Source organism: Rhinopithecus roxellana, chromosome 6 (genome assembly GCF_007565055.1).
Source record: "Rhinopithecus roxellana isolate Shanxi Qingling chromosome 6, ASM756505v1, whole genome shotgun sequence".
Lineage (NCBI taxonomy): Eukaryota > Metazoa > Chordata > Mammalia > Primates > Cercopithecidae > Rhinopithecus > Rhinopithecus roxellana.
Window position 1 is genome coordinate 100,516,737 of NC_044554.1, and position 27,495 is coordinate 100,544,231.

Below are 27,495 nucleotides of genomic sequence, written 5' to 3' on the forward strand. Positions count from 1 at the left end.
CTGCAAGCTCCGCCTCCTGGGTTTATGCCATTCTCCTGCCTCAGCCTCCCGAGTAGCTGGGACTACAGGAGCCTGCCACCTCGCCCGGCTAGTTTTTGTATTTTTAGTAGAGACGGGGTTTCACCGTGTTCGCCAGGATGGTCTCGATCTCCTGACCTCGTGATCCGCCCGTCTCGGCCTCCCAAAGTGCTGGGATTACAGGCTTGAGCCACCACGCCCGGCCTTTTTGTACTTTTTAGTAGAGACGGGGTTTCACCGTGTTAGCCAGGATGGTCTCGATCTCCTGACCTTGTGATCCGCCCGCCTCGGCCTCCCAAAGTGCTGGGATTACAGGCTTAAGCCACTGTGCCCGGCCTCAGCCTGGTTTTTAATTTTTTTTTTTGCTTTTTTTTTTTTTTTAGAGATGGGGTCTTGCTTTGTCGCCCAGGCTCAAACGCAGTGGTACAATCATAGCTCCCTGCAGCCTTGAACTCCTGGGTTTACGCGATCCTCCTGCCTCAGCCTTGAACTCCTGGGCTTATGCGATCCTCCTGCCTCAGCCTCCTGAGTAGCTGGGACCACAGGCACGTGCCACCACACCTGGCTATTTGTATTGTTGTAGAGATGGGGTCCTGCCATCTTGCCCAGAGAGTAGCATGCTTTGGATCACTGTATTGGGTTCCTGGGACTGCTGTAACAAAGTACCACAAACTGGGGTGGCTTAGGGACATTTCTGGTCTCACATTGCTGGAGACTGCGGTTCTGAAACCAAAGTTTTGGCAGAGCCATGCGGCCTCGGAAGGCTCTGCCGAGGGTCCTCCCTGGCTGCCTCCAGATTCTGGAGGTTGCTGGCAATGCTCGGCCCTCTGTGGCTTGCAGCTGTACAACTCCAGCCTCGGCCTTTGATTTACCATGTGAGTTTTACACCATGTGCCTCTGCGTCTCTTCTAAGACTCCAGTCATTGAGTCTCCTTAATGACCTCATCTTAACTAGATTATATCTGCACAGATCCTGTTTCCAAACAATGATAGGTCCTGGGGGTTAGGACTGCCACCCATCTTTTGGGGGGATATAACTTGGTCCACAACAGTCATCACTGTCATCATCACCTTGTTGGCATTGTCAATCAATCATCATCACCTTGTGAGCAAAAGTTCATTGGCCTCTCCTCCAAGACCCGTCACTCATTTCCCAACGTCATACACTAGACCCGCATTGTCCAAGACAGTAGCCACTGGCCCCCTGTGGCTCTGAACACGAAAAATGTAGCTGGTCTGAAATGAGATGTACAGTAAATGGAAAATACATACCGGAATTGAAAAGTTAATACGAAAGGTAATGTAAAAAACTCATAATTTAAACCAAAAACTCATAATTTAAACCTTTTTGGGTGGGGCGCAGTGGCTCATGCCTGTCATCCCAGCTGCTCAGGAGTCTGAGGCAGGAAGATCGCTTGAACCCAGGAGGTTGAGACTGCAGTGTGAGTTGTGATTGCATCACTGCACTCCAGCCTGGGTGACAGAGGGGGATGTTGTCTCAAACACAGGGCCGGGTACGGTGGCTCACACCTGTCATCCCAGCACTTTGGGAGGACGAGGCAGACAGATCATGAAGTCAGGAATTTGAGACCAGTCTGACCAACATGACAAACTCCATCTCTACTAAAAATACAAAAATTAGCAGGGTGTGGTGGCGCGCACCTGTAATCCCCCCTACTCAGGAGGCTGAGGCAGGAGAATCGCTTGAACTCAAGAGGTGGAGGTTGCAGTGAGCTGAGATTGCGCCATAGAACTGCAGCCTGGGCAACAGAGCGAGACTCCGTCTCAAAACACACACACACACACCTCCTTGGCAATCTGTTCCTTTTAATGGTAGAACTCCTTGGAAAACACTTTTCTCCCCTGCGTGCCTCTACGCCCCAACCCCTCCTCTGCAGTAACTCTGAGACCCTCTCCGGGTTTCCTGGGCCCACAGTGGCTGCTCTGCCTCCTTCCTTCCCTCCCAGGACTCCTGGTTTCCTGGCTTTGACGTCATCGTGCCCAGGTTCAGCCCCTGGGCCTCTCCTGTATCTGTCCACGCTCACGCTCCTGGGAACCACGCTAACAAGTTATACAACTTGCTAGCTTGGATGACCCGCTGTGGTCTTACAGCTCTGCGGGTCAGGAGCCTCCCTGGGCTAAAGTCAAGGGTCGGCTGGGCTGGTTCCTTCCGGAGGCTCCGGGGAGAATCCATTTCTTGCCCTTCCCAGCTTTTAGAGGCACCCGCATCCTTGGCTCACAGCCCTTCCTCCAAGCCAGTCCTGCAGCACCCTCAGGCCCTGTGCTCTCACTCAGACCCCCTGCTGCCTCTAACGAAGGTGGTTTTTTTTTTTTTTAATTTTGAGATGGAGTCTCGCTCTGTTGCCCAGGCTGGAGCGCAGTGGTGCAATCTCAGCTCATTGCCACCTCTACCTCCTGGGTTCAAGTGATTCTCCTGCCTCAGTCTCCTGAGTTGTTGCGATTACAGGCATGCACCACCATGCCCAGCTCATTTTATATTTTTAGTAGAGATGGGGTTTTGTCATGTTGGCCAGGCTGGTCTCAAACTCCTGACCTCAGGTGATCCACCCACCTTGGCCTCCGGAAGCGCTGGGGTCACAAGTGTGAGCCAGTATGCCCGGCCTTAGGGAGGGTTCTTGTGATGGCATCAGGCTCACGTGGCTGATGCAGAACACTCCCCCCCATTCATGATCTTTAATCATCTGCAGTCCCTTTTGCTGTGGGGACTCCCGGGTCCCAGGGCTGGGATGTGGACATCTCTGGGGCTGTCACTCAGCTGCTGGGGCGGCTTCTCCTTCCCGGGGCTGTGAGCGCAGTCTTGTCAGCTGGGCTGCCTCTCCAGCACCCCCACTGGGCTGTCTATGGCCTCTCAGACTTACCCTGTCCTGATCTCCAATGGCCCTGGCCCTCACTCCCCATCATGCAGTACTGTGTGCCTTCAGGTCAGACCAAACGCAGCTGGCCCACACCTGACTTGGGAAGGGGCCCAGGCAGAGGAAGAGGATGACAGGGTGTGCCAGCCTGAGCTCGGAAGATAGGGGTCCCTGGCTGCCTCCTGACCCCATCCCCTGGCCCTCTCCCCGCAGACGGCATCCTGTCCTTCTTGAAGAACAACAAGCCAGGGGATGCGCTGTGTGTGCTGGGCCTCACACTGTCCGACCTGTACCCCCACGAGGCCTGGAGCTTCACCTTCAGCAAGTTCCTTCCAGGGCACGGTGAGCTGGGGCCCTGGCAGCTCTGCCTGGGAGGCAGCCTAGCATGGGGCCGTGGCCGCTGGGGGCTGCAGGGCACCCTCGTGGTGGAAGTGAATACCCATGCATGGGAATAGGCGGCCCCTTCCAGCTCCTCCTGAGGGATGGCGTAGGAGCTGTTCCTCAGCTGTGGCCTCTGCCCCAGGGCCCATCTTCACGTGGGCAGGACAGGGCCTCCCAGGACCTATGGGGTGTTGGGCCATGGCCGGCTTGCATGAGAGCATGAGGTGGGTTTGATGGTGGGCCCCCTAGAGCCAAGGCTGACCCCTGAACGTGCCCTTCTCTCCATCTCTCTCCAGAAGTGGGCGTCTGCAGCTTCGCCCGGTTCTCGGGGGAATTCCCGAAGTCGGGGCCCAGCGCCCCTGATCCAGCCTTGGTACAGGCAGCAGCAGATGGCCCTGAGGCCCCCCTGCAGGACAGAGGCTGGGCCCTGTGCTTCAGTGCCCTGGGGATGGTTCAGTGCTGCAAGGTGGGTGGGGGCTCTGGGGCTGGGAAGAGGGGACAGGCGGGTGCTGGCTGAGCCTGCGCTGCGTCAGTCCCTTACACTGCCCCATCCTCACGGAGAAGCGGGTGGACCCCTAACTTCACGGAATGAGGAAACCAAGGCCACACAGCTATGAAGAAGCAGGGTAGGGATTAGAGCCCCAAGCCCCGATCACGTGTGGCCTCCCCAGGGCCGCGCATCCTGACTCACCTTCCCCCGGGGCCCTGAATGCTGCCCTGCCAGAGATGTGGGCTGACGCCTCTGCCGCCTGGGGCAGGGGGAGGGCGCCCGGACCACTTCCAGGCCATCCAGCCTCACCCAGGTCCTCATTTTGGCCCTGCTGGGGCTGCCTGGGGATCTGCCGGATACGGGGGCAAGGCGGTGAGGCAAGGTGCTTGGTGGCCTTCCCCCCAGGTCACGTGCCACGAACTCTGCCACCTTCTGGGCCTGGGGAACTGCCGCTGGCTCCGCTGCCTCATGCAGGGTGCGCTTAGCCTGGACGAGGCCCTGCGGCGGCCCCTGGACCTCTGTCCCATCTGTCTGCGAAAGCTGCAGCACATCCTGGGCTTCAGGCTCATCGAGAGGTACCAGGTGAGTTGCTGAGTTGCGCTCCCCGAGTTGCGCGCCCGGCTGCTGGGACCTGCGCTCTGGAGGCCCCGCGAGCGCCACCTGGAGACCACGCAGGGCACGAGGACTGCGCAGACGCTTTGTCAAACTGCCGGGTTCCAGGCAGTGCAGAGCCCCGGGACCTGCATTGGGGTTGAGCTCCATCCGGATCTCACTGGCGGTAGGTCGAGTCCTGCCAGTGCCCGCATGTGGCGGCTGCGGCCAGGAGGTTGCAGCGGCTTGGGGCCTTCCTGGTGCAGCCGGTGGGTGGCACGGTCTTCTCAGGGTAACTTGCTCTTTTCTGTCCCGTCACCAACACTTGGGTCACTGCCCCTCAGAGGAGGCACAGGCCCCTTGGGAGGAGGTGGGAACTGACAGAACAAGGCTGTGTTGGAGGTGGCCTCCATTCCTAACTCCCTCTGCTGTCACCCGGGGTGGGGCTGCCGAGCAAACGGCTTGTCTGTATTCATGGGGGAAGATTTGTTTGCAGGCTCGAAAGTTTTACTCTGAGTTCTGAGTGCAAAGGCAGGTGGTGGTAATTTTTCTTTAAACCCACCTCTGGATGAAAACCAGTTATCAGGTGTGCACTGTGCACAGGCACAAGAGCAGTCAATGAAACTGCGCTGGGAAGCCCCTGCATCCTCCTCCTTCTGGTGCTGGGTCCAGGCTGTGGAGGCGGGTGGGAGTGTCCGGTGCTGGGTCCAGGCCGTGGAGGCGGGTGGGAGTGTCCAGTGCTGGGTCCAGGCCGTGGAGGCGGGAGTTCCCAGACTGAGCTTGTCAGAACCCCCTGCAGGTCCCAGCCGCGCCCGCCTTCCTTCTGGGGCCGAGTGAGGAGCGGTACGTGCAGGGCTCCTGGGTGACACTGCTGAACTAGAGGCTGGGGCATTTCCAGCTCACAGTGCTGGAATCTCTCTGTAGGGATCTTCTTCGAAGACTGGCAGTAAAGGGAAGGTGAAGGGGGCACAGAGGAAGCAGCCTTCCCAACTGGAAGGCTGAGAGGAGCCTGTGACTTGGGGGGAGCCCAGGCGCAGCCATGGCTGAGGGTAGGAGCATTTCCTGAGGGTGCAGGCGGCGTGATGGCCGGTTGGCACCTGATGATGCCTTGTAAAGGTTGCTGCTGCCAGCTGTGCCCTATCGAGGGGCAGCTCTTAGTACCCTGGTGAGGCTGTGTAACAGGTAGAAGGGCAGCTTGGTCTGCAGAAAGGGTTGAGAGCTCTCATTTGTTGCCTTCACTTGGGGTCTTGTGCAACCATCTGACATGAACTTTTATAACGTGTGTGCCCCTCCCTACACGTGCTGACCTGGCGTAGTCTGGATTGGAGCTGGAGGGTGTAGCTCCTCCTTCTGCCCAGAGCTCTCCCTTCCACGAGCACCATCGCCCGTGGCTGTGGAGGGAAAAGCGCCAAGGCAAAGGCACTCCAGGGTGGCCTGGCCCTCCTTGCTGTTGTAGGGAGGGGAGCGGTGCAGATGTGAGGTCACCTGCTGTTCCAGGGCTCTGGCTGGTGCTGGAGAGCCGACCAAGGGCCTGGCCAGAAAAGGTCACTGCTGTCCATGGAAAGCAATCAGCGGAATGTTCTCAAAGAAAACCGGACTTGTGGTCTCTGCCACTTCCTGTGGTGTAAACAGTCTCACTGTGGCTGATGTCAGGTCCCAATGGCCCTGAGTTGGGAAGAGGCGTGCAGTGGGGCCTTGTTAAACTGCGTGTCCCCTGTACAGATGCAGGAGAGGAGAATAACCTTGAAAGCAGAGGTAAGAGTGAGATGTAGAAAACATTTAGGAAGTGAGTTTCAAGTATTCCTTTTGCTTTAATTTTTTTTCTATTTTTTCCCCTTGTCATCTCACTGTGTTGCCCAGGCTAGTCTTGAACTCCTGGGTTCAAGTGATCCTCCTGCCTCTGCCTCCCTGTGCTGGGATTACAAGCGTGAGTCACCATGCCTGGACCTTTGCTTTAAAATTTAAAATTTTATTTAATTATGTATACTTTCTGGGTGCACGCTGTGGCTCACGCCTGTAATCCCAGCACTTTGGGAGGCCGAGGTGGGTGGGTCACCTGAGGTCAGGAGTTTGAGACTAGCCTGGCCAACATGGTGAAACCCCGTCTCTACTAAAAAATATAAAAAATAGCCGGGTGTGGTGGTGGGAACCTGTAATCCCCACTACTCAGGAGGCTGAGGCAGGAGAATCGCTTGAACCTGGGAGGTGGAGGTTGCAGTGAGCCACGGTCACAGCACTACACTCCAGCCTGGGTCACAGAGTGAGACACTATCTCAAAAAAAAAAAACAAAAGAAACTGTAAGTGCTTTATTCTTTAACTGTGGATAACAAGTAGCTTATGAAGTTCCTGAATGGTGGGCTCTTGGGGGTAGATACCTCTGACGCCGGCACAGCCTGGACGTGAGTCCTCAAAAGCTGCTGGTCAGAAGAGCCCTCACACCACCAGCCTGACTCCTGCCCCTGGGTAACTGAGGATGGTGGGGTCCCCTTAGGTAAGGAGCTGGGTCTCCTGGCAGTTCCCTGGCTAGACGAGGGCTGGCAGGGAGCAAACTCAGCCTGTGTTTCTCCCTCTTAGAGACTCTACACCTGGACTCAGGCGGTGGCGGGGACGTGGCCCAGCCAGGAGGCGGGGGAGCCGTCGGTGTGGGAGGACACCCCGCCCGCCAGCGCCGACTCGGGCATGTGCTGTGAGAGTGACTCGGAGCCCGGCACCAGCGTGTCGGAGCCCCTCACCCCTGAAGCCTGGAGTCACGCCTTCTCCTCGGGGCCAGAGGTGGAGCCAGAGGAAGGGCTGAGCTCCCTGGTGGCGTCAGAGGCTCCCCCGGCACTTGGGGGCCCTGGGGAGGCTATCAAGGAGCATGAACGGTGGCTGGCCAGGTGCATCCAGGCCCTGCAGCGGGAAGTGGCGGAGGAGGAGCTGGCACAGGTGGACAGAGCCGTGGATGCCCTCGACCGCTGGGAGATGTTCACGGGCCAGCTCCCAGCCATCAGGCAGGACCCACCCAGCAGCAGGGACAGCGTGGGGCTGCGCAAGGTCCTGGGGGACAAGTTCTCCTCCCTGAGGAGGAAGCTGAGTGCCCGGAAACTCTCCAGAGCAGAGTCGGCCCCCTGTCCCTGGGATGGGGAAGAGAGTTAGCACAGCAGGGGCTACCCTGCGTCTCCTTCCCTAGGATGCTGGCCAGCACTGTCTAGTGGCTGAGGCCACTACTGACCTGCCAGGGATTCAGAGGAAGGGCCTGGCTGGGTGGTGGCTCAGGCCTGTCATCCCATCACTTTGGGAGGCCAAGGCGAGGGGGATTGCCTGAGGCCAGGAGTTTGAGACCAGATTGGGTAACATGGTGAGGCTCTGCCGCTACAAAAGAAAAATTAAAAAATGAGCTGGATGCAGTGGTTCATGCCTGTGGTCCCAGATATTCAGGAGGCTGAGGTGAGAGGATTGCCTGAGCCTAGGAAGTCAAGGCTGCAGTGAGATGTGATCATGCCACTGTACTGCAGTCTGGGCACCACAGCAAGACTGTCTGAGAAAAAAAAGGAAAGGTTCTTTGAAAAAGCCACGGACCACTTGTCTTCAGGCACCTCCTTCAACTCCTGTGTCCCAGCCAGCTGCTCCCACGGGCCTGCACACATGGAGAGGTCTCTCTGCTCCTGGACACTTCTCAGGGAGTACAACCCGGACTATGCTGGGGTTGGGACAGAGCCCCCTCGCCCACAGAGGCAGAAGGAAGCAGCGCGCGTCCTGTCTCCTCCCAGGCTGCAGGCCTGCCCTTTAGCTATTTATAGCCAGAGCTGGAGAGGCCAGCTCAGATGAGGAGTGACCCTGGGGGCACACGGGTTCCACGCTGCAACCCAGCTTCCAAGGCTGAGTCTGCTCCACAAAGGGGAAGCAACAGGGTTTTGTCTCTATCTCAAGCGTCAACCCCATGCACACACAAAGTGCCCAGTTCTGTGGCGCTAGTAGCATTCCGATCCTGACGGGCTTCACTGGGGCTGTCCATGCAAGTTCTGGGGTTTGCCATCTCTTCTGACAGAGGCTGCAGGAGTTGAGGGTGTCTGACATGCACTGAGGGCAGAGGCCGCCTTATTCCTGAGGCAGCTGCAGCTCACCGTGGGGCAAATAAACTGCGGTGATGTTTTTGGGACAGTTTCTTGGCAAAGGCGGCTGCACTGTCAGTACCAAGTAGGTGGAGGTGGTGATCAGATTTTTTTTTTTTTTGGTCTAGTCCGATCAGTTGCTGAGAGAGGGGTGTTATTGCCATGGCTGGGCATTTTATCTGTCTCCCTTCAATTTTGTCAAATATTGCTTCCTGCATTTTGAAGCTCCTTTATGTCCATGCACATCTGATTGTCGTGTCTTCCTGATGAATTGACCCTTTTATTGTCAAACGTCCCCCTCAGCCTGCAGTGGAGAGTCCCAGGGACAGAGACTTCCGGTTCTGACAGCAGAATTCCTTCCGAGCGATGAGGGCGGGGTCACCGCTCACGCTCTCTCATCTGGAAAGAGGCAAGAACAGGGCAGCTTGGACCTTTTGTGGGTGGGTGGCTCATACAGTTACGGAGGGCTTCTAAGAAAAACAATCCAAAATATAAAACTAAAACTGGAAGGGCCATGCAGGGGAGGGGACTGAGGCTTCCTTGTGAATCTGACATTGGTGGAGGCCGACTGCAGGCTCCCAGTCCTGGTCCCAGAAAATGCAAAACAACTAGTACCTGTTGACTTCAGAGAAGCAAAGATGCAGCTCAAAAGCAGCATTAGGATCTTCATCTGTCCCGTTCTCTTTTGCGTAGCTTCAAAGAGGCATGACACTGACCTGGGAGGGGAGATGAAGAGCCAGGCCTTTCAGAAAGTGGCCGATGGAAGGTGCCGGCCGAGTGCACTGCAATAACGGAAGGTGAAAGCTGGAGCCTGGTGGCTGTTGCTGCAAACAAACCACCCAAGACTAAGTGGCTTAAATCACAACAGTCTAGCTCATGAATCTGTAACTTGGGCAGAGCTTGGTGGAGATGGTTTGCCTCTGTGGTTCAACTGGAGGGTTCGTTTATGTGGCTACTTTCTGGGTGCACGCTGTGGCTCACGCCTGTAATCCCAGCACTTCGGGAGGCCGAGGTGGGTGGGTCACCTGAGGTCAGGAGTTTGAGACTAGCCTGGCCAACATGGTGAAACCCCGTCTCTACTAAAAAATATAAAAAATAGCTGGGTGCGGTGGTGGGAACCTGTAATCCCCACTACTCAGGAGGCTGAGGCAGGAGAATCGCTTGAACCTGGGAGGTGGAGGTTGCAGTGAGCCGAGGTCACAGCACTACACTCCAGCCTGGGTGACAGAGTGAGACACTGAGGAAGCTGGCTGTTAATGTCAGGCCTTGGTTCCTGCCCAAGTGAGACTCTCCATGGAGGAGAGGCATCCTCTTAGGAAGGCAGCTGCCATATTGTGAGGAAGCCGGACAGCAGGCTCCTGGTCCCAGTCTCAAAAAATGCAAAGGGACAAGTAGGTGTTGATTTCAGAGAAGCAAAGATGCAGCTGAGAAGTAGCATTAGGACCTTCATCCATACCACTCTCTTTTGCATCGCTTCTAAGGTGCATGACAGTGACCTGGGAGGTAACTGTGACAGAACGAAGAGGGGAGACGAAGAGCCAGGCCTTTCAGAAAGTGACCTGGGCTTCCTCACAATATGGCGGTTGCCCTCCTAAGGTGGACAATCTGAGGGACGGATGGAAGCTCTGTGGCGTTTCATAACTCGGCCTCACGTCACAGAGTGTCACCTTTCCTGCACTCTACTGAGGCAGTGACAAGGAACCCACCCCACGTTCACGGGGAGGGGCTGTGGCAGGGAATGTGAGGCAACAGAATATTGCGGTGGCCATTCATGAACAGTCAGCCCCACTCGGCGTTTGCGGTGGGGATTTGGCTGGTGCACCTGCTAGATGACCTGTTTTCCGATTTCCTTCATCTTCTGCAAAAGGTTAACCGCTGGAGTGATGTGAGATTAAACAGGTGACAAAAATAGAACAGCCTGGCTCAGGCTGAGGGTGGGAGTGCGTTGGGGTTCTGGCCAAAGCCTCCGCACTGTCTCTCTGTATCCACGTCCTTTGACCCTCAACTGTGATGCATGTCCCAAAAAAGCATTTTGAAGGCAGGAGCAAACCACTAAAAAAAACCCCTTTTATCCACAGCCTTTACCCAGTTGCAGATGTGACTGAAACTTTTTAAGACAGCTGTGGGGAAGACTGTTTTGAAATGCAACTTTGAGGAAGAGAAATCGGTTTCCCTCCTCTCCCCTGTGTTAGCCCCAGGTTCTGTCTGTGCTGCGGTGAAGGGTAACTTGGGACAGTCAGCAGGAAAGATGCTAAGGCAGCAGAGATAATGAGGGCTGCCTTCTCGAGGAAGGTCACAGCTCACGAATCTTTCTAAACTCCTTAAGCGCTGCAAAAGTTGGACTGAGATTAAATTTAGAGATGATGGTTTCCAAGAAACACAGGGCCATGGTTCTTTCAGTTTTAAAAAATGTGCACAGTCCACTTAATTGCTTTCTCGTCTCCTTATCTGTCAGAAGCCCCTGAATTCACAAGGATGGGTCTTCCAGCTTGACGATGACCTCTCTTCTGAGAGCCTCACCCATCTTGGCAGGTCAAGTTAGCGGGGCCTCATGGAGCTAAAAATATTTTCAGGTCACGACAGACGTTATCTGTATTGCTGTGTGTGCGACAAGGCTGGGGAAGCTAACACTTGCCTTCTGAAGTAGCTAGAATACACACTCCCACGTCACAGCCATGCTTTGATGAAGGGGTGAGACGCAGTGTCCCCTCTTAGAGGCAAATCTCTCTTCAGGCAGCCCAGCAGTCCTTTCCGAAATCTCATTATTTTCTGTCTTCCTCCCCAAAGCCCAAACTCCTTGTCAGACGGGAGAGAGGGGAGAAGCAGCATCCTGACTCCAGTCCGTGGTGTGAACCCTGAGGGCACAGGACAGTGAGTGGAGCTCTGCCCCCACCCCCGTTTCCAGAGCATGGGTGGGGGGGAGGGATATATTGTCCCGTGGGACATCTGCTTCAGACCTTTCCCTGATGAAAGAAATCTCCAAAAGCCTTAAACATAAAATGGCTCAGTCAAACACGAGTGATAAAGCTGGGTGTCCAAATTTAGATCCCACCAAGTTCAAAGGGGACGCTAGAACATTCCAGGGACACACCCACACATAGAGGGTCTCCATATGGTGCCAAGGGAGCTGTTCTGCAGACCCAATGGGCAGGGTCAGCTAGGTCTTGGAGGGAGGGACCGGCTGCCCTGCCCAAGTCCACCTGGACAGGCAAACCTTCCCTGGTGGCTCAACTCCACTTCTGAAGGGGTCTCTCCTACGTAACGCAATTTTTCTCATCATCATCCTCGAGTCTCAAAATGACCTGTAAGGCAGATGGCTGCGTCCCCACTGCATGGCTGTGGCCACCAAGATGGGACTGGGAAGGGCTGGAGCCTCAGAAGCAGAAGAGCTGAAGTTCAGATGCAGTCTATTCTTGCTTGAACCCCCAGTTCGCCTGCTGTTGTGCGGCTTTCTTAGGAAAGCAACCTTGGAGATCTGAGCAGGAAGAGTAAGAAGGTGCACGGACTTGGGAGGCCTGCACCCTGATTCTTGAGTAGCACCCACACCAGCCCCCATGCCCCTCAGTTCTGATTACCAGCAGGCTTTCTGGCCTTGGCAGCTCCTTCCCACTCTGGGGAGCGACCTGGGTGAGTGGCCAGCACTCTTAGGTGAGGTGCCAATGAAAACACCCCCGGGGTTGCTGGGGCTTCACTGATTTATTAAAGGAGGGTGAGGCCCGGACAGGAATATTTTTATCCCTATCCCCGTGAAGACGGAGAGAATCAGGGCTTCGCGATGGGGCTCTCAGACCTGACCTGACCTGGGCCTGCCTCTGTGTGCTGGGAGCAAATGAGGGCCCGTCCTCTAGGCCGGCTTTGCAGCTCCAGAAAGGGCGACAGACTCGCGGGGACCTGGCTACCATCCTGGGAGAGACCCCAGGGAGCGGCTCGCCCTGCACCCAAGGGCTCTCTGGAGCTCATCCCGCACGCAGGCTGCACCAGAGCTGAAATCTAGCTGCCATCCCTGTGGGGACAACGGCACACAGAAGTGCCCAGTTTCAAGGAAACCCAAGGAAACAGCAAATTGATGGCTCTTGGAACACCAGGCCCTCAAAGATAAACACCGCAGGGTAATCTAGGAAACGCTTCCTGCTTGACTGTGAAGAGCCTCCGCGGCCTGCGAACGCTGTTCAAAACAGATGCAAATCACCGGTGGAGAAGGCCGCTGGAGCCGTCCCTTTTCTGACATGGTACAGCGGCACCTTGATGAATGAGAACCCGGAAGAACGGAGGTTTATTTTTGAACTCAGATCTTGGGTAGGGAGGCAAATGAAAACAGGCTGATGGCAGGGGTTTATTTTAAAAAGCAATTTCCAAGAAGCATTCTGGGGTCACCACGCGTTCAGTCCAACTCTCTCCCCGCTGCAGTGTTCCCGCGACGATGAGGCAATCCAAATTGTCACTGGAGCGGAGCAAACATGGCCTCCGCCTTCCCCGGCTGCGCAGGAACGCCCCTCACGGAGGGTCCGTGGTAGCCAGGCCCGACTAACCTCCCGCGCTCTCTCAGAGGCGCCCGAGCTCTCGCGAGATTAACCAGAGACGACACCCGCCAGATTCCACCAGAGGCTCCCTAGGCTTTGAACGCACTTCTGTTACATGGAAACTGAGCCAGATTCCCGGAGTAACCTGGCTCCAACCTGGTGATCCTCTGCTGCCGAGAGCTCTGGCTCTGCTGCCGATGGGCCCAGTGTGCATCTTCTCTCTCAGGCGGGGTGCTCTGCCCGCCACAGTGTGCCTGGGTTTCTGGATACAGTATGACTGAACCGTTATTTCTCAGCAAAGGCCAACACGTGTTCGTCCCCGGCTAGCCTAAGACCATCTTCGGTTCAAGGGCCCTCGCCAAGCTTTGTGAGTCTATTTCACGGGCCTTCTTTGGTGGTCTGTGACCGGCGGGAATGAATGGGGACGTGGTTGTCAGCCCTGACTCTTGCACGCTGGTGGCACCTGCGGGCGCCCACTCGCCTGGCACGTGGACAAAGGTGATGAGCGCGGCTGACGGCTCCTGGGGGCAGCGTGGGAACCAGTCTGAAGCCGACGTCCCGCCCCCTGCGGTCAGACTGTCAGCAGCCGAAGGCAGTGAACTTTTCACCGTTTCTTCCAACGCTTTCTCACGGAGGAGCTCCACTGCCCCTTCTAACAGGATGGAGCTTGTGCAGCCGGGCTTGGTGTCGTGGTCAGGGAGAAGCGGGCAGGCCGGGGCCGAGCTGCGTCCGGCGCTCAGCGTCGACTTCTCCCTGTGCTCTGCCCACCTTGGGGAGGCCTCTGGGAACAGGCGAGTCACAGAAACCACAGGAAATGGAGCGGGTTGGAAGAGGCAGAAAACACGCTTTTCTCAGGGTCGCTTAACACAGGCAGATGTACAGGAGAGCAGGAAGGAAAGAGGGAGGGAAGCTGCAAGAAAAGGCAAATTTTTTTTTCATCTGAAGTGAGATCCAACTTCCACCACATTCGACCTGTGCCCCTCTGGGTGGGTGGTGGCCATCCTCTTGGGCGCCCCCTTGTGAGGGCTCGAGACCTTTACCGGGTGGGGGCAGCAGCTGTGCCAGCTGCCAACCCAACTCCGGGCGGCCTCCTGGGGCTTGCAGGGAGCCCCTGTCGGAAGGGGGATGTCTCCTCTTCATTCCTGCCATCCTCTAGCCGCCTTCCTGCCTGCACCACCTGGAGGCAGTTGTTTCACGTGGGGCTCTTGATGGCACAACCTGATGTCTGTCACGGAGCCCCGAGCAGGAGCAATGCCTAAGGAGGGCAAAGGAGAGCGCGCCCAGCAGAGCTCCTTCCTCTGCCCCAACAGAGCCCACGGCATCCCTTAGCCTGACATACAAGTTCCACAATAGCCTCTCCCAATGGGAACGACTTAGCCCTAATTAGGTGAGCTTTAATCACCGCTCGGATCATATGACAGGGTTATTTTTAAGAGTCCAGTCCACGTGGAAACATACCTGGGGCATTTTATACTGCAATGATTGATGGACAACATTGATGTACAAAATAAATAGTGTTACTCAGGTTTTCTATAATGGTTCCATTTTACATTTTCATTCTCAAAATTAATAAATGCTATCAACCCTCAATTTTTTTTGTTTTGAGATGGAGTTTTGCTCTTGTTGCCCAGCTAGAGTGCAATGGTGCCATCTCGGCTCACTGCAACCTCCACCTTCTGGTTTCAAGCGATTCTCCTGCCTCAGCCTCCCAAGTAGCTGGGATTACAGGAGCCAGCCACACCACGCCCGGCTAATTTTTGTATTTTTAGTAGAGACAGGGTTTTACCATCTTGGCCAGGCTGGTCTCGAACTCCTGATCCACCCACCTTGGCCTCCCAAAGTGCTGGGATTACAGGTGTTGTCAGCCACCGCGCCCGGCCTCAACTCCAAATTTTAAAAAGGGCTTAAAGGAAGAGGATGAAATTCTAGAGGTCTAAACGAAAACAGGGAATGTGTCTATTGAATTAGGTAAACAATTCCTTGCATTTGAGAATGCAAGGAGCCCACAGGAACCTACCGACAGGACTGCCACGCACTGCTGCAGAGCTTTCCGTGCAGGGCGCGGCTCCCCTCTGAGACTCGGCTCCTCTGCTGACTTGGATGGGTTCATTTACCCACGTGGACGCCCATCCACAAACACTGCTGGAGGTTTTTAAAACACTTGTCAAACGGAGAGTCACTTCGCAAACATTCACTCCCCGTTTCCATGTCTCCCCACGTCAGAGTGGATGCTTTTCATGCGCTGTGACAAAAAAGAAAGGCTAGTGTGTGTTTTGGGGGCTGGAGGGGATCATCATTTCTTTTTTTGATTTTTTTTTTATTGAGACAGAGTCTCTGTCACCCAGGCTGGAGCCCAGTGGTGTGATCTTGGCTCACTGCAACCTCTGCCTTCTGGGTTCAAACGATTCTCCTGCCTCAGCCTCCCAAGTAGCTGGGATTACAGGTGCCCGCCACCATGCCTGGGTAATTTTTGTATTTTTAGTAGAGAGGTGGTTTTGCAGTACTGGCCAGGCTGGTCTTGAAGTCCTGACCTCAAGTGAAACACCCACCTCGGCCTCCCAAAGTGCTGGGATTATAGGTGTGAGCCACCGCGCCCAGCCTTTTTAAAAAAAAAAAAAAAAAAATTATTTATTTTAGATACAGGGGTCTTGCAATGTTGCTCAGGCTTATCTCAAATGCCTGGGCTCAAGCGACTCTCCTGCCTCAGCCTCCTGAGTAGCTGGGACTACAGGTGTGTGTCTCTACACTCAGCTAATTAAAAACTTTTTTTTGGTAGAGACAGGGTTTCGCCACCTTGCCCAGGCTGATTTCGAACTCCTGGACTCAGGCAGTCCTCCTGCCTCTGTCTCACAAAGTGCCTGGATTACAGGTGTGAGTCACCACGCCCGGCCCATTATTTCTGTTTATATGAATGTCACAGCACGTTTCCTGTGTGACCCTGCGGGCTGCCGTCTCTGGCTGCCCGCGAGCGTCCCTTACACCCACAGGTCTGGTGGTGGCGACCAGCAGCTGCAAAACGACCGACTCTATTGAATAAACACTGGGTGGTGCGGGAGGTTCCTGCCAATGTTGGGAGGAAGAGCAACCGCGGACGCCCGTGCCTGGGAGGGATGGAAAGGCCAGGGGAGGGTAGAGCTCAGGAGACGAGGGACAGGGTCTAAGGCCTGAGCCGGGCTCTGTGCTGAGCGCTCACCTCTCTCCTTCCGCGCACCGCAGACAAGTGGAAGACGCCAGGAGGCCTCTGCTTCCGGAAAGGGGCCTGCCCCGCGGTGGAACGCACCCTGGAAGCCTGTGGATGCGACAGAATCTGCTTGCAGAATCTGCTGCCACATTCTTCTGTTTGAAAGCTGCGGGTGGGCCGGGCGCGGTGGGTCACGCCTGTCATCCCAGCACTTTGGGAGGCGGAGGCGAGTGGATCACGAGGTCAGGAGATCGAGACCATCCTGGCTAACACGGTGAAACCCCGTCTCTACTAAATATACAAAAAAGTAGCCGGGCGAGGTGGTGGACGCCGGTAGTCCCAGCTGCTCAGGAGGCTGAGGCAGGAGATTCTCGTGAACCTGGAAGGCAGAGGTTGCAGTGAGCTGAGATCGCGCCACCGCACTCCAGCCTGGGAGAGAGAGGGAGACTCTGTCTCAAAAAGGAAAAAAAAAAAAAAAAAAAAAAGCAGCGGGTGGGCACCACACTCAGGGGCCTCCACTTCTCAGCACTGGTGGGGGAGGCAGGGACACAACCCGCCAGGAAAACAGGTATAATTTAAGACAAATTTTAATAGATGTATAAAAATCATATATACAAAACATGTGAATACTAACCACCGTGGCTATAACATGCATTTTTACACTTTATCACATCTTTTTATTTTTTATTTTTTTATTTTTTGAGACGGAGTCTCGCTCTGTCACCCAGGCTGGAGTGCAGTGGCCGGATCTCAGCTCACGGCAAGCCCCGCCTCCCGGGTTTAGCCATTCTCCTGCCTCAGCCTCTCGAGTAGCTGGGACTACAGGCGCCCGCCACCTCGCCCAGCTAGTTTTTTGTATTTTTTAGTAGAGACGGGGTTTCACCGTGTTAGCCAGGATGGTCTCGATCTCCTGACCTCGTGATCCGCCCGTCTCGGCCTCCCAAAACTTTATCACATCTTAACCTAGCACACTGTATTCCTACACTGAGTCCGGTCACGGCAGGACAGCCCGGCACAGGTGGTGCTGGCGCTGCAGCAACTGTGGCGGGGGGCTGCAGAGAGCACTCGGTTCCTTTCTGTATTTAAGGCCCTGAAGCGCTCAGGCGCTAAAGCCAGAAGGCCGTCCAACTGGTCCCTTGGGCAGTGTGCCCTCCTGCTGCATGGGCTGGGGCCTGAGCACAGGAAAGGGAGTTTAGGACACAGTGGCCACGAGTAGGCGCCGAGCTTACGACACCGAATTTCCTGGCGATGGTTGTGCCCATCGATGTGAGCTGGTTCAAATGCAGTTAAGACAAAGGACATTTTGAATTTTTTTTTTTTTTTTTGAGACGGAGTCTCCCTTTGTCGCCCAGGCTGGAGTGCAGCGGCGCAATCTCGGCTCACTGCAAGCTCCGCCCCCCAGGTTCACACCATTCTCCTGCCTCAGCCTCCCAAGCAGCTGGGACTACAGGCGCCCGCCACCATGCCCGGCTAAGTTTTTGTATTTTTAGTAGAGAAGGGGTTTCACCGTGTTAGCCAGGATGGTCTCGATCTCCTGACCGTGTGATCCGCCTGCCTCAGCCTTCCAAAGTACTGGGATTACAGATGTGACCTACCATGCCCGGCCAAGACATTTTGAATGTTTTAAACCAATTTGCCTGACAGGTCAAAAGGTAATTTTTTGAGATTCTAGAGACTGACAGGATCAATGGAGATTTTAAATTTTGCATAAATAGGCTTGTAAAAGAATCCAGACTAGGTACAGTGACTTATACCTGTAATCCAAGCACTTCAGGAAGGCTGAGGTGGGAGGATCACTTGAGGCCAAGAGTTCAACACCTGCCTGGGCAACACAGTGAGACTCCATCTCTATAAAAAATTTAAAAATTAGCCAGGTGTGGGTGGGTGGTGGTACATGCCTGTGGTCCCAGCTACTTGGGAGGCCGAAGTGGGAGGATTGCTTGAGCCTAGGAGTTTTGAGGCTGCAATGAGCTATGATCACACCACTGCATTCCAGCCTGGGCCACAGAGTGAGACCCCATATCTAAAATAAAATAAAATAAAATAAAATAGAATAAAATAAAGAAGGTTCACTGTGTTAAAAAAAAAAAAAGTAAATCTGAAATGCATTTGCATGGCAGTTGTACAACCTGTGAGTGGCGTAGAAATTATACGCGACTTGAGTACATTTTATAAAAGAGGAAAAAAAAAATGAACAGGTTGACTCCTAACAGAAAAGCACCACAGAGCGTATGGCCCACAGTACCTGCAGGCTGCGTGGGGGCCCCACTGCAGAAGCGTGCTCAGCACCTGTCACCCACAGCTAAGTCACAAGAGCTGCTGGCACCTGTTTGCAGGGGAATGTGGCAACATGCACCCGGGTGCATCCAGACAGCCTGGGTGAGCGGGAGAGCCACAAAGAACCAACTTAATTCGTGTGATTTCCAGATGCAGGTCTGAACAGTTCCTGACACCCGAGTTTCAAAGTCTCCTACCTGACCAGGTGTCCTCAGCCTAGTTTGTACTGACTTTTTTGGGGAGGGCAGATGGGAAAGACATTGGTGGTGAAGATCTCCAGCATCACCCTGAGGCTGTGGGAGGTCCCTCGGGAGCCAGCTGTCGGATGGAGGAGGAGGAGAGGTGCCGCAGTCTCGAGGGGTTCACACTGCTTGGGGCGCTGATGGCCACAGTCCTGCATGCCCCCTCGGTGCTCCCCAAGCTCTTGCGGACGATTCAGATCAGCTTTCCCCACAGCTTCAGGGCAGAGGCTGAAGTTGCAGACAACCACGATGGAGTGATGGAGGCCTGCAGGTCAGATACCGCGGCTGTCCCCAGCAACCCTGTTCTCAGAGCCTCCCTCTGCACCAGGAGCTAGTACCAGAGAGCCCCGGAGCCGGGCCTGGAGGACTTGTTTACATCCTTCTCACAGAGGGACACGCACTTCACTGCGCCTACGTCTGTCTCTGTGGAGAGAAACTTTCTGTCATCTGGACTTCTGGCCAGATTTTTTTTTTTTTTTTTTTTTTTTTTGAGACATTCTCGCTCAGTTGCCCAGGCTGGAGTGCAGTGGCGCCACCTCAGCTCACTGCAACCTCCAACTCTTGGGTTCAGGCAATTCTCTGCCTCAGCCTCCTGAGTAGCTGGGATTACAGGCACCCGCCACCACACCCGGCTAATTTTTTGTATTTTTAGTAGGGACGGGGGTTTCACCATCTTGGCCAGGCTGGTCTTGAACTCCTGACCTCGTGATCTACCTGCCTTAGCCTCCCAAAGTGCTGGGATTACAGGCGTGAGCCACCGTGCCTGGCCACTTCTAAGGTCAGATTTTAACAGATGAGCTGCATGGTCCAAGCCAGCTGGGGCTCACCAACGCCAGGCAAGGCCAGACCTGCGACCTGTTGAGAAGATGTGGCCCCCCAGGAAAGCTCTACCTCGATGACAAATAGATGGGGTTACGTTCATTTGGATGAAATGCGTCAGCTTTTAAAATCACAGAATGAAGTGAATTCATTGTTAAAGGGTGCCAAGGTGACAGGCCTGGAATAAGAACCCTTCATTTTCACCAACAGGACCAGGTGAGGGAAGGGAAGCCCTTCTACCAACCACGGCCCTCCGTGCCTCTCCGCACCCTCCCACCCCATTCACACGAGGGTCAGGCTGTGTGTCGGCCCGGCAGGAAATTCAGGCTGACGTGGGACCCCAGGGTAACCGCACCTGTGTCCCGCTTTGGTTCATGTTACACACACATCCGAAAGAAAACCAAAGGGAGAAAATGACCTACTGGAACCTGCTCAAAAAAAAAGAGCACCTAATTTTTGGGTGGAGCTAAGTTTCTACTACTGTGAAGTCAGCCACTTAGCCGCATTTCCAATACGACTCCCAGCAAATCACCGTCAGCCAGGTGCCGAGGCTGCCGGGCTCGTGAGAGTCTCACAATGACATCGTCCGGGAAGGATTTCCAAACGTCAGGGTTAAGTATGGGAGGAATTCTCGTCCCCGTCACACCCGGATCCACCAGGACAGAGAAGCCAGTGCCCCAGTGGGTGGTCTGCCTTTTGTGGGCAGGAGCACTGTGGTCTGAGTTCCACCCACTTCCTACCCCACACCGCAAACGGACACTGACTTCTAGCAGCATCCACCATGCCAGGGTGTCTGGAACTCCCTCACTTCTAGCGACCTCCTGCTTCCTCCTGCTGGGTTCTGCGAGCACACCCTGTGAATGCGAAATTCAAACACCGAGAAAAGCTCATCTCCCAGGACTAGTTCAGTGGGATGTGGGCTAGGCAAGGCCCGAGCATGGCTGTTCTGGCCCCTCAGGTCCTCCGGGCTCACGGGCTGGAGCCACGGCCATGGCCTGTGGTCAGCAGAACCATGCCATGCCGGCAGCTCCTTGAAGGGGCTGCTCTGGGCCCGCAGCACCAGATGGATACAGCCGCATGAGGGGAGGGGTGAGGGATGCTTCCGGGGAGCAGTGACCTGTGTCTGAAGTGGGCTTCTAACTGAGGAGATGCCAACACTGCAGCCCAGAAATCCAATGCATCTATTTCAACATGGCACCCTGAACCCCGAAAATAACCCACCTCCGAGTTCCAGAATGTTCTGGAGGGAGAGATGGAGCAGCGAGGGAGCAGCCGTAAGGACAGGTCTCGGTGACCTGAAGACTTTCCTCCAGGGAGCGTGCGAGACAGGCCATGAACATGGGACCAGGAGGCAGGAGCAGCATGTCCACACCCTGTGGGCTCCACTCCCAGCTCAGTTACCCCCTAAACCGCAGACTCTGCCTCTCCCTGGTAGCCTGCCAGCTGCCGTCGAGGCCTGGTCAAAAAGCGGCTTCAGTTCCTTTCTTGGGAAACCTAACGCTTTTCTCTTCCCGGTCCAACACAACGCCTCGCAAAACTTTGATCACGAGATTGAAAGGCTGATGTCAGTGAACCATCCCCTTCCAGGGCACGCGGTGCCAGATCCTCCTCTGGTGCCTCTGTATACAGGCATCCAGCCTGCCCGCTACAGTGCCCCCGCCGACTCTCAGGCCTGGGCCAGCTCTCCTGAATGCCAAGGCTTCAAGGAAACACCAGGATCCCGTATTTCAGGACCATCTCTCCCCGGGGCTGTTGTGCAAATTAAGCAAGCCTTCAAGTGGCCTGTCTTCTTCAAAGCAAAGCCTCCTGAATTTTAAGGAATCATTTCGGAAGGAGGCTGCTAAGCACCTGTGACACACCTTACAGAGAAATGGCACCAAGAGATTTGGAAAGGCTGCACGCACGCGATCAAATATTTATTAGCAAGGATTTCCTCTCTGCCCTTAAATCACAAAAGAGAACCCACCATCCCCGCACTTCTCGAGGTAGGTTGCTGGTCACAGTGAGAAGACCGGGTGGTGAGTCATACAGTGAAATACAATCCTCACCACACTAGACATGGATGTCCCCAAACCTGGAAGGAACCTCCCAGCTGGCCTCTTTAGTGACCATCAACCCTGGCTGCCATCAGAACCACCTGGGACACAGGGAAACCTGTATCTATGAGTTGGTGTCTCGGGACTGGCAGCTCAGCACACTGCCTGGGTGAGAGCACCTCGGGTGATTCGACTGTGTCCCCAGGGCAGAGAGCCACTACGCCATCCAGTGTGGAGACGTGAGGACATCCAGGCTCCCAGAGCTCAGCCTACAGTCACAGTACACGGTGTGCTCAGGGCAGGCGTTTTTCTGGCGCACTCTCTGCCTTTCCCACTTGTGGTCAGTTCAAGACCCCATCGGCCACACACGGGCTAATGCTGCTGAGTGGCATCCACACTCCTCTTTCCAGAAAGCTGCTTGTTTGGGCAAGAGGAGAGATGCCCCGTGATGCAAAGAGCAAGTTCCGGTGGAGGGCTGAGCATGAGAGCTCTGGTCACACCACACCGAGGACCCGACAGCTCTTCACTTTCTGGCTGGAACCATAACCCCAGGGGTTGCGAGGACAGAACCTCCACCTGCCATCCCCTTGGGCGCCTCTGGTCTCCAGAGCACATCAAGGTCCTTCCCCTCCCAACTTCTGATCTTGGAGAGCGGGGCCTCTCACGCTTACATGTGCGTGTTTAGGTGTATATGCTGCCATGTCATGCTTTAAAAATAGTGTTTTGAATAAAAGCCTCTGGAACACATCTTTATTATTTTTTTGGAGACACAGTCTCATTCTGTCACCAGAATGGAGTGCAGTGGCATGATCTCGGCTCACTGCAACCTCCGCCTCCCTGGTTCAAGTGATTCTCCTGCCTCAGCTTCCGAGTAGCTGGGACTACAGGTAGGTGCCACCACATCCAGCTAATTTTTGTATTTTTAGTAGTGTCGGGGGTTTCACCATGTTGGCCAGGATGGTCTTGATTTCTTGACCTTGTGATCTACCCGCCTCAGCCTCCCAAAGTGCTAGATTACAGGTGTGAGCCACCGTGTCCAGCTATCTTCATCTATTTTTAAGACAGGGTCTTTGCTGTTGCCCAGGCTGGAGTGCAGAGTGCGATCACAGCTCACTGTAGCCTCAAGCTCCTGGGCTCAAACGATCCCCCTGCCTCAGCCTCCCAAGTAGCTGGCACTACAGGCACGCACCACCATGCCCAGCTAATTTTGTTTATCTGTAAGGATGGGTCTCTTGTGGCCTGGGTTGGTCTCAGACTCCTGCACTCAAGCAATTCTTCCACCTTGGCCTCCCAAAGTGCTGGGATTATAGGTGTGAGCCACTGCACCCAGCCCAAAATGTTATTTACAATGGTTTCCTACCTGCCAGGCTTTGTTTCGTGTGTGGAAATAGAAACTATGATGAATAATAAACCACCTTCAAATAAAATGAGGGTTAGAGCTGGGTCTGGTGGCTCACGCCTGTAATCCCAGCACTTTGGGAGGCTGAGGTGGGCTGATCACAAGGTCAGGAGATCGAGACCATCCTGGCCAACATGGTGAAACCCTGTCTCTACTAAAAATACAAAAAATTAGCTGGGTGTGGTGGCGGGTGCCTGTAGACCCAGCTACTCGAGAGGCTGAGGCAGGAGCATCGCTTGAACCCGGGAGGTGGAGGTTACAGTGAGCTGAGATCGTGCCACTGCACTGCAGCCTGGCGACAGAGGAAGACTCTGTCTTAAAAAAAAAAAATTATGATTAGAGTGATCTGCTCTGAATTTTGGGGACTGACAAATCAATTTAGTGTTGGTTTTGAATCCTGGCAATATTTTATATTAAGCAAAGAAAGACTAAATTTATTTTAAGAAACATTCAGAGGCTGACAGTGGCCGAATTTTCAAGCCAGACCCTCCCAATGTTAACACACTGTGAAAAGCTTACGCCACCAGCAACTGACCGGGACCACTATCATCCCAATGGGAGCCTCTCCTTTACCATATCAGGTTAGATGTCTGTTCCCAGAACCACCAAGTTAGTTATAACTAATAGTCTTCTCTCAAGTTTTTTTTTTTTTTTTTTTTTTAATCTTGGAGTTAAAATAATCTGACTCATTTTTCTTTTATCAAAGTAGGAAATTACAGTAAGAATTCTAGAGATCTCTATAAATTAGATCTATGACTCAAAATCCTTGAAACAGTTTCTCTACAAACAGAAGAGTTAAAAATAGATTTCAGTAAAATCCCTATATGCGTTCTTATGTGTACAGAGTTAGCTATGAGGAACATATCTTTTTGAGGAACTTTATTGTTACATTTTTGCAATAATAGATGAGGCAAATCTACCTCCTGCTTTTCCAACATCTTAATAAAAAAAGACAATAAGGATTAACAATGAAATTAAAATTAAAAAATACAAAAGCCTAAGGTTCTGGAGACAAAACTGACTACGGTCTATGTGTAGCAAAGTTGTAAATGACAGTTTAGCCTTGCAGAGTTTCCTTCTTTTCCAATTACAATGCGTTACAGAATTTGGAAGGGGGTGTCTTTAAAAATGTTCTAATTTACCCTGGTCATGAGGAGGAGGAGGAGGAAGTCCAGCTCAGCAAGGCCAAGTGCCTCAGCCAGGGAGGTGGGGCCAGTGCTGAGTGGGTCAAGAGCCCGGGCCGGGGGCCGTCCCACTGAGCTTTCTATCGAGTTAAACGGACCCCACAACAGCTCCTTCCTCTCATGCTTCCGGTTTGAAAGTGACGAGTAAATATGTCAGACTGTTTACAGGAAAAAAAAGCACTCATTGACAAGTCTGGACTACTCAGGAAAGTGTTTCAAACAACTCCCCTGCTATGCCAATCACAGCGCTGCTGTCGCCAACAGTGCCACCAAGAGGCTCCCCCAGTTGGCGGAGGACCCGGTTGCACTTTCTCTGGGCCCTCGATTTTAACACACACAGGAGAGACAGAAAAAGCGGACCCGGGAGGCAAACAAAGCTCACCACGCTCTGGACCCTGCTGCGCATCACTGTTGGAAACTGAAAATGTGACCTGAGACCATCCCGAGAGACCCACCAGAGTTTTCTTTCTCCTTTAAAACCTGGTCATCATCACTCAGCTCCGGTCACATCCTTTAGGTCTGTGAAGAGCCACAGAAGCAGTACAAAAACAGCAACTTCTTTATCCAGCCAAAAAAGGAGCCACAAGCCCAGCAAACACTGACGCACGCCCTTGAGCACTGCAAGACAGAGTTCCATGCTGTCTCCTGATGAAAACGCGCTGCGAACAGGGTGACCCAGAGGCAGGTTTCCCCCTCCCTCTTCTGCTTCTGCATCTGTCCCAAGGGCTTGTATTTACCGGGTTTGCAGGAAACAAGCTGAAGGTGAGCTGCAGAGGGGCTCGGGGTCAGGGGCAGCACGGCCTTGGGACAAGGGCCCTGGGATGTGTAACTGAGCCACAACAACATTCGGGTACCAATTAAGAGGAAGCTTTCATTTTGTTTTAAATGCTAGGACACATCTCCAAACACACTAGGCAGGATTTCTCAGTAGAGCGACACACAGAGGGGGCCAGCTTGGAATGCAATGTGTTTTCAACACAGCGAAAGCCACCTGGCAGGTAGCTGGACAAGTGAGCTGGGCCCAGGACTGGCCAGCTTGTATCAACATTCACAGGCTTCCGCGGGCTCCCCCGGGACAGCGGCGTCCCAGACTGTTTACTTGTTCTGCAAGCATAGTCATAGAAGCAAGGGGCCTCGATGAGAATCAGACTTACAGGAGAGCTGCAAACAGGCACGGCTGTCCAAAGGCACTGGTGGAGCGGCAGTTTGGAGAAACTCAAGATTCCTCCAGCGTCTGTGGGCTTCCTGAAAGGTCAGCTGTGAGCTCGCCAAGCCGCTGGGGCATTAACAAAAGCTCTGCTAGTGGCCTTGCCAGCTTTCTGAAGCCCCAGAAGAGGAATGTTTCTGAAAGAAGGAAACGCTATGTGCTGCCAACTGTGTGTGAGCAGATGACTTGCAGGAACATGGGAAAGCCATGTGCAAGGGGACCTGGTTTCTGTGTCTTTGTCGTTGGGTTGGGGGGGTGGCTAAGGGGAGAAGAGCACCGCTGTGTGTACGAGGACAGAGCAGCAGTCCCCGTGGGCATCCTGTCTCAGTCCGTGTTGTGCTGCTGGGCATTGGGCAGGGTGGATAGGGCTGAGCCTGCTGTAGGGGCATAAGGTGAATCCACACCTGCAGAGCTCCCCAGCCCATCCTCAGAGCTGGGAAGGGATCCTAGGCACGGCTCCTCAGCTTCATCTGAGAGGCGGGGACCAGGGGCTCTTAGGAAATCGGCACGGGAGTTTGAAAAGGCAATGTGCTCCCTTTGGGAGGTGGCCTTCAGACACTGCGGCTGGGGCTGCAGGGCCGGGCTCAGGCACTCTGAGTTTAGCAGCATCGGCGTGCACTGGATCTCTACAAGCTACCATTAGGCAAAGCTTTCAGGTTAGTCTGTCTCAGAAGACTTGTGAGTTAGAAAAGCCGTCTGCAAGGCCAGCTGGTTTCTATGTTTCTGTCATTAAAGACAGAGCGTGTGTGTACACACACACACACACACACGGTCCTCAATTAAATTGTGTCAGAAAAAGAGGAACGTTTCTGTAAAAGCAAAGCAAGCTGTGTGATTAGGTGTTCCGTATTCACAACATCATCACTCGGGTTTTCAGTAGTTTCACTTGCCCCCAGGATTCAGTAGCTAACGTGACAGTTTCCATGTCCTTTTGCCTAGAGCTCACTGACTGGCTGGTCTGACAGCATTCCTGAGCCAGGTATTCCAGGGCACGGATCCGAGACACCCACTCAAGGACCACACAGACAAGACACACCCAAGAGTCGGACCCACAGCCGTGGAGGCTGTTCGAGGACGACAAACCCCGGGGCTTTCTTGCTCACTGCAGCATGATGTCCTTCAGGTTCTCCTGCAGGATGGTGTCTTTCACAGCATGGAACACGAAGCGGACGTTCTCGGTGTCGATGGCGGTGGTGAAGTGGTGGAACAGCGGCTTGCTGCGGTTCCGTCTCTTCCTGTCGAAGCACTGGACCAGGTAGCGCTGGACGTCCTCTAGCCTGTGCGGGTCGCCCCTGAAGTCCGGGAAGTGCTTCTTGATGCTCACCGTCTTCACCTTCTCCACCAGGAGGTCCATCTTGTTGAGGAAGAGAATGATGGAGACGTTGAAGAAGAGCTTGTTGTTGACGATGGTCTCGAAGATGTTCATGGACTCCACCAGCCGGTTGGTGCGCCTGTCCTCCATGAGGACCTGGTCGTACTCGCTGGAGGAGACCATGAACAGGATGGACGTGATCCCGTCAAAGCACTGGAACCACTTCTGGCGCTGGGACCGCTGGCCGCCCACATCCACCATCTTAAATGGGATCTTCTTAATAACGAAGTCATGCTCCACAATTCCCTTGGTGGCTTTCCTCGCCAGCAGGATGTCTTGCTTACTAGGAAAGTAATTCTGTAAAATACAGGATGAGGCAGAAATTTAGGGGGAGGAAGAAAGAACACAAGAAAATAAAAACAAAAAGATGGCAAAAAGACAGGGTAAAAGGAAAGAGACCGAGTTTTGCAAGAAGTTGAACCAGATACCAAAAGCAAATTTCATTTATAAAATTATCAACTGGCCGTGAAACAGAATCAAATACTACATTTGAAAACGAACGGAGGCTCACCAGTCTGAGGACGAATGCTCAGAACACTCATGGGCAGGCCCAGGGCAAAACCACATCCATTTTCTTCTCCAGAGGAAATTTACCACCTTTTTTGTTTCCATACCAGAGATACCTTTTTATTTTTCTAACTCCCAGAGCTTATAGCTTCCGAAACCTTACTGTGATTTAGGTTTTGTAATGTGATATAAATTTACTCTGCAATACATTTAATGTTATTCTTAGAAAATTCTTTAAGTCTTTAGCAACACACAGGCAACCACACTCTTCACCCACTTTGACTCTGCACTATTAATAATCCTTCA

General features: G+C 53.9%; 2 protein-coding genes across 3 annotated transcripts in view; one reads left to right on the forward strand and one right to left on the reverse strand.

Moving 5' to 3' along the window:
• AMZ1 (archaelysin family metallopeptidase 1) overlaps positions 1-27,495 on the forward strand; it is a 75,114-nt gene that overhangs the window by 17,144 nt on the left and 30,475 nt on the right. Inside the window, exons 3-6 of one of the 2 annotated variants that reach the window (XM_010366672.2) lie at positions 3,105-3,233; positions 3,569-3,738; positions 4,168-4,344; positions 6,929-7,559. In XM_010366672.2, coding sequence (XP_010364974.2) covers positions 3,105-3,233; positions 3,569-3,738; positions 4,168-4,344; positions 6,929-7,489 — 1,037 coding nt within the window. In that variant the 3' untranslated portion in view covers positions 7,490-7,559. Of the gene's footprint in view, positions 1-3,104; positions 3,234-3,568; positions 3,739-4,167; positions 4,345-6,928; positions 7,560-27,495 lie in introns of those variants that run through there. The other variant, XM_030932533.1, reaches the window with a different exon arrangement.
• Positions 23,331-27,495, reverse strand: part of GNA12 (G protein subunit alpha 12) — a 113,806-nt gene continuing 109,641 nt past the window's right edge. Inside the window, exon 4 of the mRNA XM_010366671.2 lies at positions 23,331-26,979. Within this exon, the coding sequence (XP_010364973.2) occupies positions 26,410-26,979 (570 nt within the window). The 3' untranslated portion in view covers positions 23,331-26,409. The remainder of the gene's footprint in view (positions 26,980-27,495) is intronic.